Source organism: Boleophthalmus pectinirostris, unplaced genomic scaffold (genome assembly GCF_026225935.1).
Source record: "Boleophthalmus pectinirostris isolate CB_2022bp ecotype Guang Dong unplaced genomic scaffold, ASM2622593v1 HiC_scaffold_13, whole genome shotgun sequence".
Taxonomy (NCBI): domain Eukaryota; kingdom Metazoa; phylum Chordata; class Actinopteri; order Gobiiformes; family Gobiidae; genus Boleophthalmus; species Boleophthalmus pectinirostris.
Window position 1 is genome coordinate 9,822,223 of NW_026571036.1, and position 12,663 is coordinate 9,834,885.

Consider the following 12,663-nt stretch of genomic DNA (forward strand, 5'->3'; position numbering starts at 1 on the left):
CACCGTTTTAGTCAAATTAAACGAATGTACGAATTTTATTTTAATTTATTTTATTGTGTGTATGTGCTTATGTATATACTAAGCAACATACTTTATAATTATAATACAGTAATTAAAAAAAAAAACAAAAACGCACTCACATATATGAGCAAATGCATTCATAATAAATTAAATATTTCCTAAATCTAAAAATAAGTGAATAAAATAAAAAAAATAAGCAGGCCGTTAAAAATAAATGCATAGCTCATATCTGGGACTAGAAAGAGAAAGGATAAATTGGACGCATAGGGGAAGCTTTAACATTTTTATAATAATATTGGAGAATTTTTGGTTTATAATAATGTTAAAACAGCCTTTCCTAATCTAACTCTTGCTTCCAGAGGTCCTCATTTGGCTCTCCCATCTCCCAGGCTCTCCTCCAGCCCCCGCCTCCTCCCGTCGCGGTGCCAAAGCGCTGCTCCCGGGCGAGGCCGAGCACTAAACCGTGCGCACCTCTGGCTCATGCTCTGGCTCCGGGCGGGACTTCCTCTTCTTGCGGATGCGTCCTTCGGTGCAGAGCTGTAGTGGGGCTTTGGGTGTCACCGGGCTGTGTGTGTGAGTGTGTGTGTGAGGGAGATCCTGGCCACCGCTGCGGCCGTCGCTGCCTCTGGAGTCCGCTGTGACTGACCACAAACGTGGCGATGCCCTGAGAGCGCCCGGAGCCCCGCGTGCCACCCGCCGCCCGCCAAAATGTCTGATGTCAACAAGACTGTCCAGAAATGGCACGCCAGTTTCCGAAAAGCCACGGACTTTGACTCGTGGGGACAGTTAGTGGAGGCTATAGATGAGTATCAAATGTAAGTGATGTTCAACATGTGTGCCGTCCTTTACGCACGGCTGCTACGCCCTGAGCAGCGCTTCTCTTCTGCTCTGTCCCTCATGTGAGAGTGTTTTAGAGATGAGCTGCATGTTTCCACAGAACAAGTTGGCTTCTCAAGTGTGTGTCAGTAAATAAAGCCTGCGCATCCATGACGTGATGTGGCAATGACCGCATAGAGGAGCGTGTGTACCAAGCGCTGCAGCCCATCCCTGTGCACACTCTTTGGGCTCTTGTTTGAGCGGCTCCGGGGCCTGACACGGGAAACCTCCTCCGTGGACGTGGACACTGGAGTTATGTGGTGTGTTCTGTGTGTCATGCAGAGCTCAATAAGGCCAATATTCCTGTGAGGATTGAGAAATAGTCCGCCACACCCTCCTGATGTTATGGGTGGGTTTTTCAGCTGGCCCAAGAATGCTGCTCTCATACTAGACCACTGTCCTCACCATTGTGTCAAACTGGACTCTAGTCTAGTCTAATGTATAGTTTCTTATAAGGTTTATGACTCCAAATGTGCACCTATTGTCATTTTAAGTTTGGACGCAAGGGGGAGTACACACCATTGTTGTAGTTTTTGACTTGTTTTTAAAATGTCATCTTTTTTTTTTCTTTTTTTTTTTTTTTTTTAGCTTGGCAAGACAACTGCAGAAAGAGGTCCAAGCCACTAATTCAACAGATTTCAATGAAGAACAGAAGGTAACAGTTTTTAATAGCTGAATTAATAACTTTATAAACAGTGCAGTGTGCCGAACTATTTGTCAATTATAAAATGATCAAATTATTAAGGTGTTTTTGTTTTGTTTTTGTAGAAAAATTTGGGGAAAATTGCAACATGTCTGGAAATGAGAAGTGCCAGTTTACAGGTTGGTGTATGCCTGAAAATACAGACATTTACTGTTCATTTTGTTATCCTTTTGCTACTTTTTAAAGCCACAGTATGTAACTTTGCAACACAGAAATGGACAAAAGTAAAATCATGTTGTTTTTTTTCAATTTGGTAGTTTTCATTGCGCTGAAAAACGTGCGTCTTTACTGTGAGCAGACTTGCATCTCCACAAACCTGACTCTTACTTGACCTCTTCCTGTTCGTTACCATGGAAATGCAGTTCCCTTGGCTGAAATGTTTCACAATATGGCATAAAACTTCTCTATGTCCATGGAGAATGTTCCGAAGTTTGGTTTTTAAATTTATATTTCTGAAGTTGACATGCCACCTTCAGAAAGTTACATACTGCACTTTTAAATTTGCTTGTTTAGATTTAAATTTAAGTTATGTTGTGGCTTAAATGACCAAAATTTCATTACACTTCTGGTCTCAGTAAACTGTTGACAATTCCGATAAAAAAGTTTGACAACAGATAAGATTTGTTTCAGCTTTTGCTAAATATTAACCTTTGAGGAACTTCCTGGATAAAGGGAATTTACTTAATGTTTGTTTATAAGGAAAGAATAAAATAAAGGAAAGAATAAAATAAAAATCCCCTTCCTGGTTAAACAAATAGCTTAACTTAGTGTCATTTTTTTCAGAAACTTGTGTAAATACTATAAACTGTAACTAAAAACTTTGTCTTCTATTGTAGTGCAGTACGCAGACGAAGGAGGAGTTCAAACTGGAGGATTTGAAGAAATTGGAAAATAGTACGTTTGCAAAATTAAACTGTAAATAAACACAAATAAATGTTTTTCTTATTAATGTGGTTTCTTTTTCAGTTATTACAAATATCTTAACCTTCAACAAAGAGTTTCCCTTCGACGTGCAGCCTGTGCCATCTCGGTAAGTATGCCTTTAATTAACTTTAGTCATGAAAAATCCAAAAATATATATAACATTTTAAAAGAAAAAGTAAACAGCAATGTCATAAATGTTGATTCTGATTAAGTATGACTGGGTTCTTTTTAGCTTTGGTGAAAATTCTGGTGACTACACAGATTTTTGGGATATGTAGATGTAGGAAATTCACATTTTAGTGGCACAAAACACAAAAAAATCACATGAATAATATTTTAAGTTGTAAAAAGTTCATGTTTTTTGATTATTTTGAGTAGGGCTGGGAATCGTCCCTGATGATTCGATACGATTCTCGAGACATGGCTCACGATATTATCACAATATGGCGATACATGTGATAATCGATATATTGCATGTAGGACTGGGTATCGTCAAGAAGTTGCCGATACATAGGCCACGATACAATTGATACGTCAATACAGTGAGCTTTCAATTTGATTCGATACGATATATTTCAAATAAATTCGATATGGTCAATAAAAAATAAAGGCTAAATCACAACGGCGATACTAAACGTCTTTGTTAAACCACGAATTGTGCAAAATTAATATGAAACATGAACATTTTAATCATCAAAACAGTGAAAATGTCAAATGTGCTGAATAAACGAGTTTCCTTTCACTAAACAAGCAACAAAACTGTAGCACTGAAACAAAATAATTTAGTAAAATAGACCAAAAAATTCTCTTGACGACATATCGATACTGTATCATCACATTAAATGATACGATATATTGATATTTCGATATTTTTGCACACCCTTAATTGCACGTGATACTCTGTGATATAGGTTTTTGCTGTTTTTTTAAGAAGCAAATACATTTTAGCAACAATATTTCTTTGTTAAACCACTACTTGTGCAAAGTTAATATGAAATTCATCTATTTTTAAAACCATGAATATGTAAGCAACAAAACTGTCACAAAACGTACCAAAAAATACTCACTCACACCACCAGTAATGAGGAGTGTTATTGCTTTATATTTTCACATTGTAGTTGCGTGTAAAGTGTGAAGCTGAACTGTGTTGTGTTTTCAGTAAAATCTTGGCTCCTGGAGAAGAGGAAAACTTGGAGCTGGAGGAGGACGACGCAGCAGCGGGACATGGCTCCACAGACACGTTTTCTCCACGCGCCCCTGGTAACCCACCTCACGCCATGTCTGTTTTATGAAAGTACATATGACGGGTTTTTATGTTTTCTAGATATGACTCTGTATCTTTGTTAAATATTTATCATAGTTATCAACACGGAAAACTCCAGCAGCAGTTTGAGTGCATGAAAGGCATTTTTCTAATAATGTATTTTCATTAATCCAGTCATAACTTTTGTGCACGTTCAAAGCAAGTTGTGTTAACATTATGGACTCATCTCTTATGGAATCATCTCTGCGTACAGTATGTCATATCTACTGCCCGTGTCCAAACAGACTTAGACTTAGACAAATTTTATTGATCCACAAGGGAAATTATTTGGACAGGAATTAAAATAAAATAACAAACTTATCCAGAATTGAAGCTTTTTTTAAATAAATATTTTAAATAAATAAATAAATGTATTTTGCATGTATAAAAAAATCATATAAAAAAGTATAACAATAAAATAACATAATAATAACTAAAAAAACAAACAAAACAAAAAAAAACACTAAATAAAAAAGTAGGTGTTGGAAAAGGCAAAAAACCTAAAAGGGGCTTATATTAAAGCTCCACCTTATGAATACATTAAAAATTGAACATTATTGCTGTGCATTTAAAAAAAAAAAATCTAAAAAACAACAAGTGGAGTTTTGGACCAGTGTATTGGATGATTATGGAATTTCCTGGGGTGATATCATGATTTCCAACCAAGAGGTAAAATTTTTAACAAAAAAAACCAAAGAGAACAAACAAAGAACAAAGCTAAACGAGAATTTTATTTATTTATTTATTTATTTATTAGTAAAATCTTAAATCTAATCATCTTAACTGTGTTTTAGTGGAAAAGTACTCTATCTTGCCATATGTTTAATTATCTGGATGTCTAGACCAACATGAGGAGCAGCACAGATAATGATGCAGTGTAGTACAGGCTGTATTATAAAGTATAAAGATATGAAGTACTTTCTAAAAATATCCTTGTGTCTATTAATAGTACTTGTGAAGCGAAATAAGACCATTATGTGTATCTTTGGCCGTTGCAGGTACTCTGTTGCCACGGTTACCATCGGAGCCTGGGATGACCCTCCTCACCATAAAGATCGAAAAGATCGGCTTGAAGGACGCCGGCCAGTGCATCGATCCGTACATAACCATCAGCGTCAAAGGTACAGCCGAGCGACGTCATCTCTGTCACAGTCTGTTATTTATACTTTGTGCTTCCTTTATAATACTTTACCTTGTCTAAGGTTTTATTAGACTGATTAGACGATTATATCTTCGTTTTATTTTAACCTAATCTGACCGTAAAGAACTGACTTAGCTGGAACTACAACAGGTGAACTGATTTATGCTCTTAAACAAGTATCTCACACATAAAAATTACACTTAAAGTTTTTTCGGTTATTCGCGTTTTTCACCGTTTTGGTTGAAAATCAAACACGTAAACAGGACCATACGATACGATACATACCTCGATACAGTGAGCTTTCGGTTCAGTACGATATATTTCAAATCGATTTGATACGATTCAATAAAAAATAATGGCTAAATCATGGCTGTGATACTAAAAGTTTTTGTTAAACCACTTCTTGTGCAAAGTTAATATGAAACACAAACATCAGAACTGTGAAAATGTCAAATTTCTCACAAAAATAAGTTTCCTTCCTCTAAACAAGCAACAAAACTGTAGCGCTGTAACAAAATAATTTAGTAACATATGCCAAAAAAATACTCTTGCCGATATATCGATACAGCAGTCCACGATATTGATACTGTATCATCACATTAAACGATACAATATATTGATATTTAAATATTTTTGCACAACCCTAGTAGAGATACATGTAGTTAGATCATTCATCATCAAGATCATTTTAAAGCTATTCAGAAAAGGTTAATTTCTGTCCTGTGAATGTGACTTTTTTAGTATCGATACCTGCTCAAATAAGTATGTAGTTTCGATACTAGTTTTAGTATCAATTAGTATCTGATTTTCTATACTTTTGACAACCCTACTTACCATTAGAGCTGGGTATAATTCAGAAGTTGCCAATACGATTTGTACCTCAATACGTAGGCCACGATACAGATCACGATACAGTGAGCTTATGATTCGATATGATTTAATACGATATATTTCAAATTGTTTTGATACGGTTCAATAAAAAATAATGGCTAAATCATGGCTGTGACACTTGTGCAACTTGTGAAACATTTTAATCATCAAAACAGTCAATCAAAACAAGTTTCCTTCCTCTAAACAAGCAACAAAACTGTAGCACTGTAACAAAAAAATGTATTAAAATATACCAAAAAATACTTTTGGCGATATATTGATACAGTATTGATATCGTGGGCTGCTGTATCATCACATTAAACGATACGATATATCCATATTTCAATATTTTTGCACACCCCTACTTGCCAGATATAAAAATAACCAGGCTCAACAATTGTGGCATTTCCTTTTGAATATTTCTGCATACATATTTGTGTTTCTGTGTGCTTGTAGATGTGAACGGTGTGGATGTGAACCCTGCGCAGGACACTCCGGTCGCTTCCAGAAAAGAGGACACTTATATCCACTTTAATATTGACGTGGAGGTGCAGAGACACGTGGAGAAACTCCCTAAAGGTAAAACGCTCTCAACACATCAGTCTGTGGCACTACTGATGAAAACAAGTGACATTCAAGAATCTAAATAATATTATTCATTGCTTCATTTTAGTGCGTTACAATTTACAGTACAATTTCTGTTTTTTTCTAAGTGTTTGGTAATATTTCTCATTGAATTTTTGTCCAGGTGCAGCTATCTTCTTTGAATTCAAGCACTACAAACCTAAAAAGAGGTTCACCAGCACAAAATGTTTTGCCTTCATGGAAATGGACGAGATCAAGCCAGGTCCAATCGTCATTGAACTGTAAGTGCATGGATTTTGTATTGTTTTGTAAAGATTGACGGCATAAAGAAGGGAGGGTCCAAACATTTTTCTCCAAGGACATAACATTTTCCAAGCGAACGGCCACAAACTGGAGGTTAACACTGTGAGTCGTTCAGACGGATAACGGAGCCACTGTGTCTTTAAAGTGCGTGTGACGGGTTTTGACAATTCTCTAATTTGATGTTATTTGTTGGGGAAGCAATTTGTAAAGAAAAGCTGAGAAGTATTTTACAATTACAAGTAGAGACATTTTTGTAGGAATAATTATGTCCAAAAGTTTGGCACAATTTACACTTTAAACATTATTTCAACAAAATAAAAGCATTTTCTTACATTTTTATTTGTCAAATAATAATGTCTGTGTACATTAGTGGAGTTTTGGACCAGAATATTGCATGATTACTGAATTTCCTAAGGTGATGTCATAATTTCCAACCATGAGGTAAAATTTGAAACCTAAAAAAAATTTGAAACCTAAAAAATGTTTTTTTTTTTTTTTTTGTTTGGTTTTTTTTATAATATAAAGATCTTAAATCTAATTATCTTAACTGTGTTTTAGTCAAATGTGTAGTCTAACCTGTCATAGGTACTTTAATAGAGATTACACCAGAATTTTAGGTTTGTATCACAATATATACAATGGTTTACTTCATTTTGTAGTAAAAAGTACCACCTGTAATTATTTGAATCAATGCAACAGGGCCACATTGGATAAACCTACACTTTAGACCTTTTAGAAGTTTGATGTAGTGTAATTATGTAGGTGATTCATGAACATAAAACTTTTAGCATTTTTTTTTTGAATATTTCCTTCTATAGCTTTTATTTATTTATTTTTTATTTTTTATTTATAGATTTTTAAAATTACATTTTTCATATTTAATTAATTATTATTATTATTTATTTTTTTTTCTGAAGCATTATAAATGCCACATTTTCCAGTTTTTCTTGTCGACCTGTTACTGTGTTGTACACTGTGGTGGAAGGTAACAAAGTAAAAGTAGTAAAGTACTGTACTTTTTAGGTATCTGTACTTTACTTAATTACATTTTAAAGTGAATATTTTTTACTTTTACTTCAGTACATTTGAGGACAGGTGTCCTTACTTTCTACTCCACTACATTTTTGAACAGGACTGAAAAGTAAAAGTATTTTTTTTATCATAGTTTGAGACTTGATGAAAATCAGTCTTCAAATGGGAACTTTAATATTTTTACTTAAGTTGATTTTTTTCATGTGACACTTTTACTTTTACTTGACTGTTTTTTAGGGATGTAACGATATCCAAATCTCTCAATACAATATTATCACGATATGCATCTCACTGTACGATATTTATTGCAATATTTTGGAGAGACTGATATAATTGTAGATAGGACGCTATTTTGCTTTTAAAATACCCTGACAAGAATACGGTATGAATTATTACTGTCATAATCCCAAGAATTCAAGTAAAAAACATATATCTTCATGTTGTTTGCACTGAAATGAATCATGGGATATGTAGTTCCCAATGTTTATAAGATGGTGCTACTATAAAACAATGCATTTAAGCAAAGGAACTTGTAATTTTATATTATTGTGAGACTTTTGACGATACGATATCACGATATTTCGGCTATTTTTCTATCTGTACTTTTACTTAAGTCACAAAATTAAGTACTTTTTGCCCCTCTGGTTGTAGGTACAAGAAGCCCACAGACTTCAAGAGGAAGAAACTGCAGCTGTTAACCAAGAAGCCCCTGTACCTGCACCTGCACCAGACCCTGCACAAGGACAGCTAGGTTCTACTCCCATCACCTCCACACCTCAGCAATACCAAAAGGACACTTCTAACAAAGAGATCATATCTCCAACACAAAGTTCTCTGCCAAACACTTTTGTATTTAGTTCATATCGCGTCGTAGTACATCCCTTCTGTTGCAAGAAGGATCTGAAGTATTGGCTTCTTCACCAGTCTTCCTCAGCTCTACCTGATGAAACATTAGAGGTGCTTTTGAGTCACGTTTTTTGCTTAATCTGTGTTTTGTTGGAGTTTAGCTGGATTAATCATTAACGTTCGAACACTTGGAGTAGCCGGGTCATGTAGGGACAGAATTTAAGCATTAACTATACAATATATTCTAAAGAAATAATAACTAACAAAAAAAAAAGACAAGTTAAGCCCTTTTATGACAGTGGTTTAAATCTGGTATTTAAATCATAAGTGGCATAAAAATACAAAGTGGCAGATTTTTTAAGTGTTTAAGGAACTGTATGTAATATTTTGTTTTTAAAAATCAATTAACATGACCGATCTGTGTTCCCAGATACGACGTAGAAATGTTCAAATCAAATGGAGCTTTTACTATTATAATGACTTATTCTTAATTACACAAATTTTGGACATGATGGACAATTTGTTTTTGTTATAATATGCACTATTCACACTTGCGTCACAAACCAGGAAGATGTTTGGAAACATGCGATGACGACTTTCGGTGTACAGTAGTTCCCGACTCTGGGCTCGCCGACCGACTGATAAAATCCACTGAAGGAAATGTGATCAGAGGTAAAATGAAGACTGAATATGTATGTGCTGTTTGGAGCAGAGTCCTGCACCGAGTTTTAACATTCTGGAGTTTTACGGGGGGTAGTGATTACACACGGGTGGGTCAGAACTACATCAGGACTAAACCAGGGCTACACTAGGACTTGGACTTGAGAGGGAGAACCCAGAGCCCAAGGAGCATGGCGTCCACAAAGTGTGATTGGGCTGTCGGATCTCTGCGCTCATCCTTTCATCTGCGGTCACCCGACGGTCTGCATCAGTGCACCTCAGAGCCCATCCCGACAATAAGTCCTGGTTTAGTCCTGGTTTAGTCCTGGTTTAGTCCTGGTTTAGTCCTGGTTCAGTCCTGGTTCAGTCCTGGAATCAGTCCTGGAATCAGTCCTGGAATCAGTCCTGGAATCAGTCCTGGTTCAGTCCTGGAATCAGTCCTGGTTTAGACCTGGTTTAGACCTGGTTTAGACCTGGTTCAGACCTGGTTCAGACCTGGTTCAGTCTGTGGCATGTGCGGCGCAAAAGTGTTTCTTCTGCTACAGCCTGTGAAGTGATGACAGTCGAGTCACGTCTGTGAATTTGTATTCGTACTGAAGAAAGCGTATCCGCTTCATTTCAAGTCGTAAATTTTCAATTTTTATTCTGATGGATGCTTCAGTTAGAGTGATTTTAATTTGTGTGCGATTTATCTCGGTCACGGCCGGGTAACAGGTGGAATGTTAACGGGTGCGGGCAGCTGCGGGTTTAACTTTGATATAATCATGGGTTGGTGCTGAACTGCGTGGACGGGTGCGGGTCTCCAAAAATGAACCCGTTTGGAATCATCATGAATCTGTCGTCTTCGTCTCTTCTAATTGCATGTACCCAGTGCGCTCGGAGTTGTGCGTCAGTGAGGAAATGATGAAAACCGGGGTATGGTTGTAATTAGGAGTGTGCAAAAATATTAAAATGTTGATATATCGCGTTATTTAATTTCATGATACTGTATCGATAGCTCGGGCTACTGCATCGATATATCGGTATATTTTACTAAATTATTTTGTGAAAGAGCTACAGTTGTGTTTCATGTTTGGAGAAAGGAAAGTGGTTTATGCAGTACATTAGACATACTTACTGTTTTGAGTAAAATTGACATTTTTTATATTCACTTTGTACAAACTTAGTGGTTTAATTAAGACTTTTAATATCACAGCAACGATTTTAGCCTTTGTTTTTGACTGAACCAAATTGATTTGGAATATATCGTATTGAATTGAATCGAAAGTGCCCTATATGGAAAAACGTATTGTATTGAGGCCTATGTATTGAGATATGTATCGTATCAGCATGTTGTCATCGCATGTTTCCAAACGTCTTCCTGGTTTGTGCCATAAGCGTAAGACGTTTATCCAATCAGAAAACGGAATGAGCCTCACATGAGTCTCTCAACGCTGAAATCCAGTTGGTTTGGACCTAAAATGTCTCTGAGCAGGATGGTCACTTCCTAAACCTACACTACTTGCAGCTAATCCTGAATCAGTCAACACAGGTTTAGTTGTGATCGTAGAAGTTTAGTTTTTTTTACTGTAAGAGCACAGGCTGCCTATCGTTCCTTTAATATCAGTCCAGGTTCAGAGAGGAATTTTGTTCACAGTTCACTTCTCACTGCCACCAACAGAGGCCGACAAACTCATAATCAAAACATTCTGTGCACATTGTGTGAAATGAGGACACACTATTGACCTGGTTTACATTTTATGACAGAAAATAATGTATAAGATTGGAATGTACCACTGCAAAAGCCTCTGAAAAGGGATAAAGAGACCAAACTACTACTTATGGTGCTTCTGTTGTCCGCTTTCCCCATACCGCCGTCGTTTTAACGCTAAATTACTGAGCAAATTTTAAATAAAAGTGAAGATGCCAACATGAAAACGGACAAATGTAGGGATCATACATTTGGCATTACTTTGGATTTGAATTAGGGATGTAACAATAACCAAAATATTGTGACATCGTATCGTCAAAAGTCTCACAATAACATCGAATTACAAGTTCCTTTGCTTAAATGCATGGTTTTATAGTAGCAACAGCTTATAAACATCGGGAACTACATATCCCATGATTCATTTCAGAAATGTTTTTTACTTGAATTCTTGGGATTATGACGGAAATAATTCACACCAAAATCTTGTCAAGGTATTCTAAACGCAAAAAAGTGTATCTACAATTATATCAGCCAAAATATCGCAATAAATATCGTACCGTGAGATGCATATCGTGATATCAAACCGAGAGATTTGGATATTGTTACATCCCTAATAGTTACATATTTTACTGTTTTAAATGTTAAATCATCTGTTAAAATCACTACAGTAGGCTTACCATTCATGACCAAGCAATTTCAGTTCACCCAAAACACTATATATAATAAATAAACTTACTTTGATAATGTATACTAAAGAACGTGTGATTATTTTAACTCACAAAAGTCAACCGCAATCAAAACTCCATTTGGGATTTATTGCATCCATCACAGCATAATCAGAGTTTATTTTTTATCAACGTGTGCAGTTACTTAAAGGCCCCATATTACGCTGCTTTATGGTTATAATGTTTTTTTTTTCATCACAAACAGACCTGGAGTTGTGTTTTGTTTCATTCACAGTGTTTTTAAACTCTAAACACCTTCACTACAATAATTTGGATGATTTCAGACCTGGAATTGCCAATCTCTACTGAGCTAAAGGTAAAAAAAAAGAAAAAGAAAAAGAGAGGGTGGGATTAAATATAAGTTTTCTCCTTCCCACTCCTTTTTGGGCCAGTTTTTAATTTAATTTCATGTTTTTGTTGTTATTTCTGCTATGATTTCATTAATGTTGTATGTTTTGTTGTAAAAGAATGTACATTTCTTACTTGCCCAAAATAAATCAAAAAGGAGTTGTGAAAACTACTGCTTTGTGACATCACAAGGTGGAGCAGAGCGTTTTGAGATGACAGACTAATAATAAAACACAACTCCAGGTCTGTTTTTGACGAGGTAACAGCATTATAACATGTTTTAAAGCTCACAAGAGTCAATTTTGCGTGATATAGGACCTTCAAAAATCTTGTACCTTTATTTTGAAATCCAAATGTGACCCTACACGAAGGGCTTTTATTTGTGACTGCATGTTGACTTCTTTCATGCTCCTGATTTTAATATTATTTACGTTGTGTTTTTGTCCCAACTCTGACTGTAAATGAACTGTAAGATACATAAACGGATGATTAAACATTATTGTAATCTGTGAAGCACTACGGAGGGAGACCACGTTTTGTTGAATGGCTGAAGTAATTGTATTTCATAACATTTGCAATGCTATTAATTTCTAATAAAAATGTCAAATGTCAGTTTTGAAATCTTTTATGGTCTGG

The 12,663-nt window shown here is 35.7% G+C and overlaps 1 protein-coding gene across 1 annotated transcript; it reads left to right on the plus strand.

The window, feature by feature from the left end:
• Positions 1 to 517: 517 nt before the first annotated feature.
• On the plus strand, positions 518 to 12,639 carry aida (axin interactor, dorsalization associated). Its single transcript, XM_020929337.2, has 10 exons — positions 518 to 836; positions 1,486 to 1,552; positions 1,666 to 1,719; positions 2,437 to 2,494; positions 2,567 to 2,630; positions 3,684 to 3,784; positions 4,826 to 4,948; positions 6,295 to 6,417; positions 6,587 to 6,704; positions 8,410 to 12,639. Exons 1-10 carry the CDS (start codon positions 730 to 732, stop codon positions 8,507 to 8,509), a joined length of 915 nt encoding a protein of 304 aa, XP_020784996.2. The 5' UTR covers positions 518 to 729; the 3' UTR covers positions 8,510 to 12,639.
• The last annotated feature ends 24 nt before the right edge of the window (positions 12,640 to 12,663 follow it).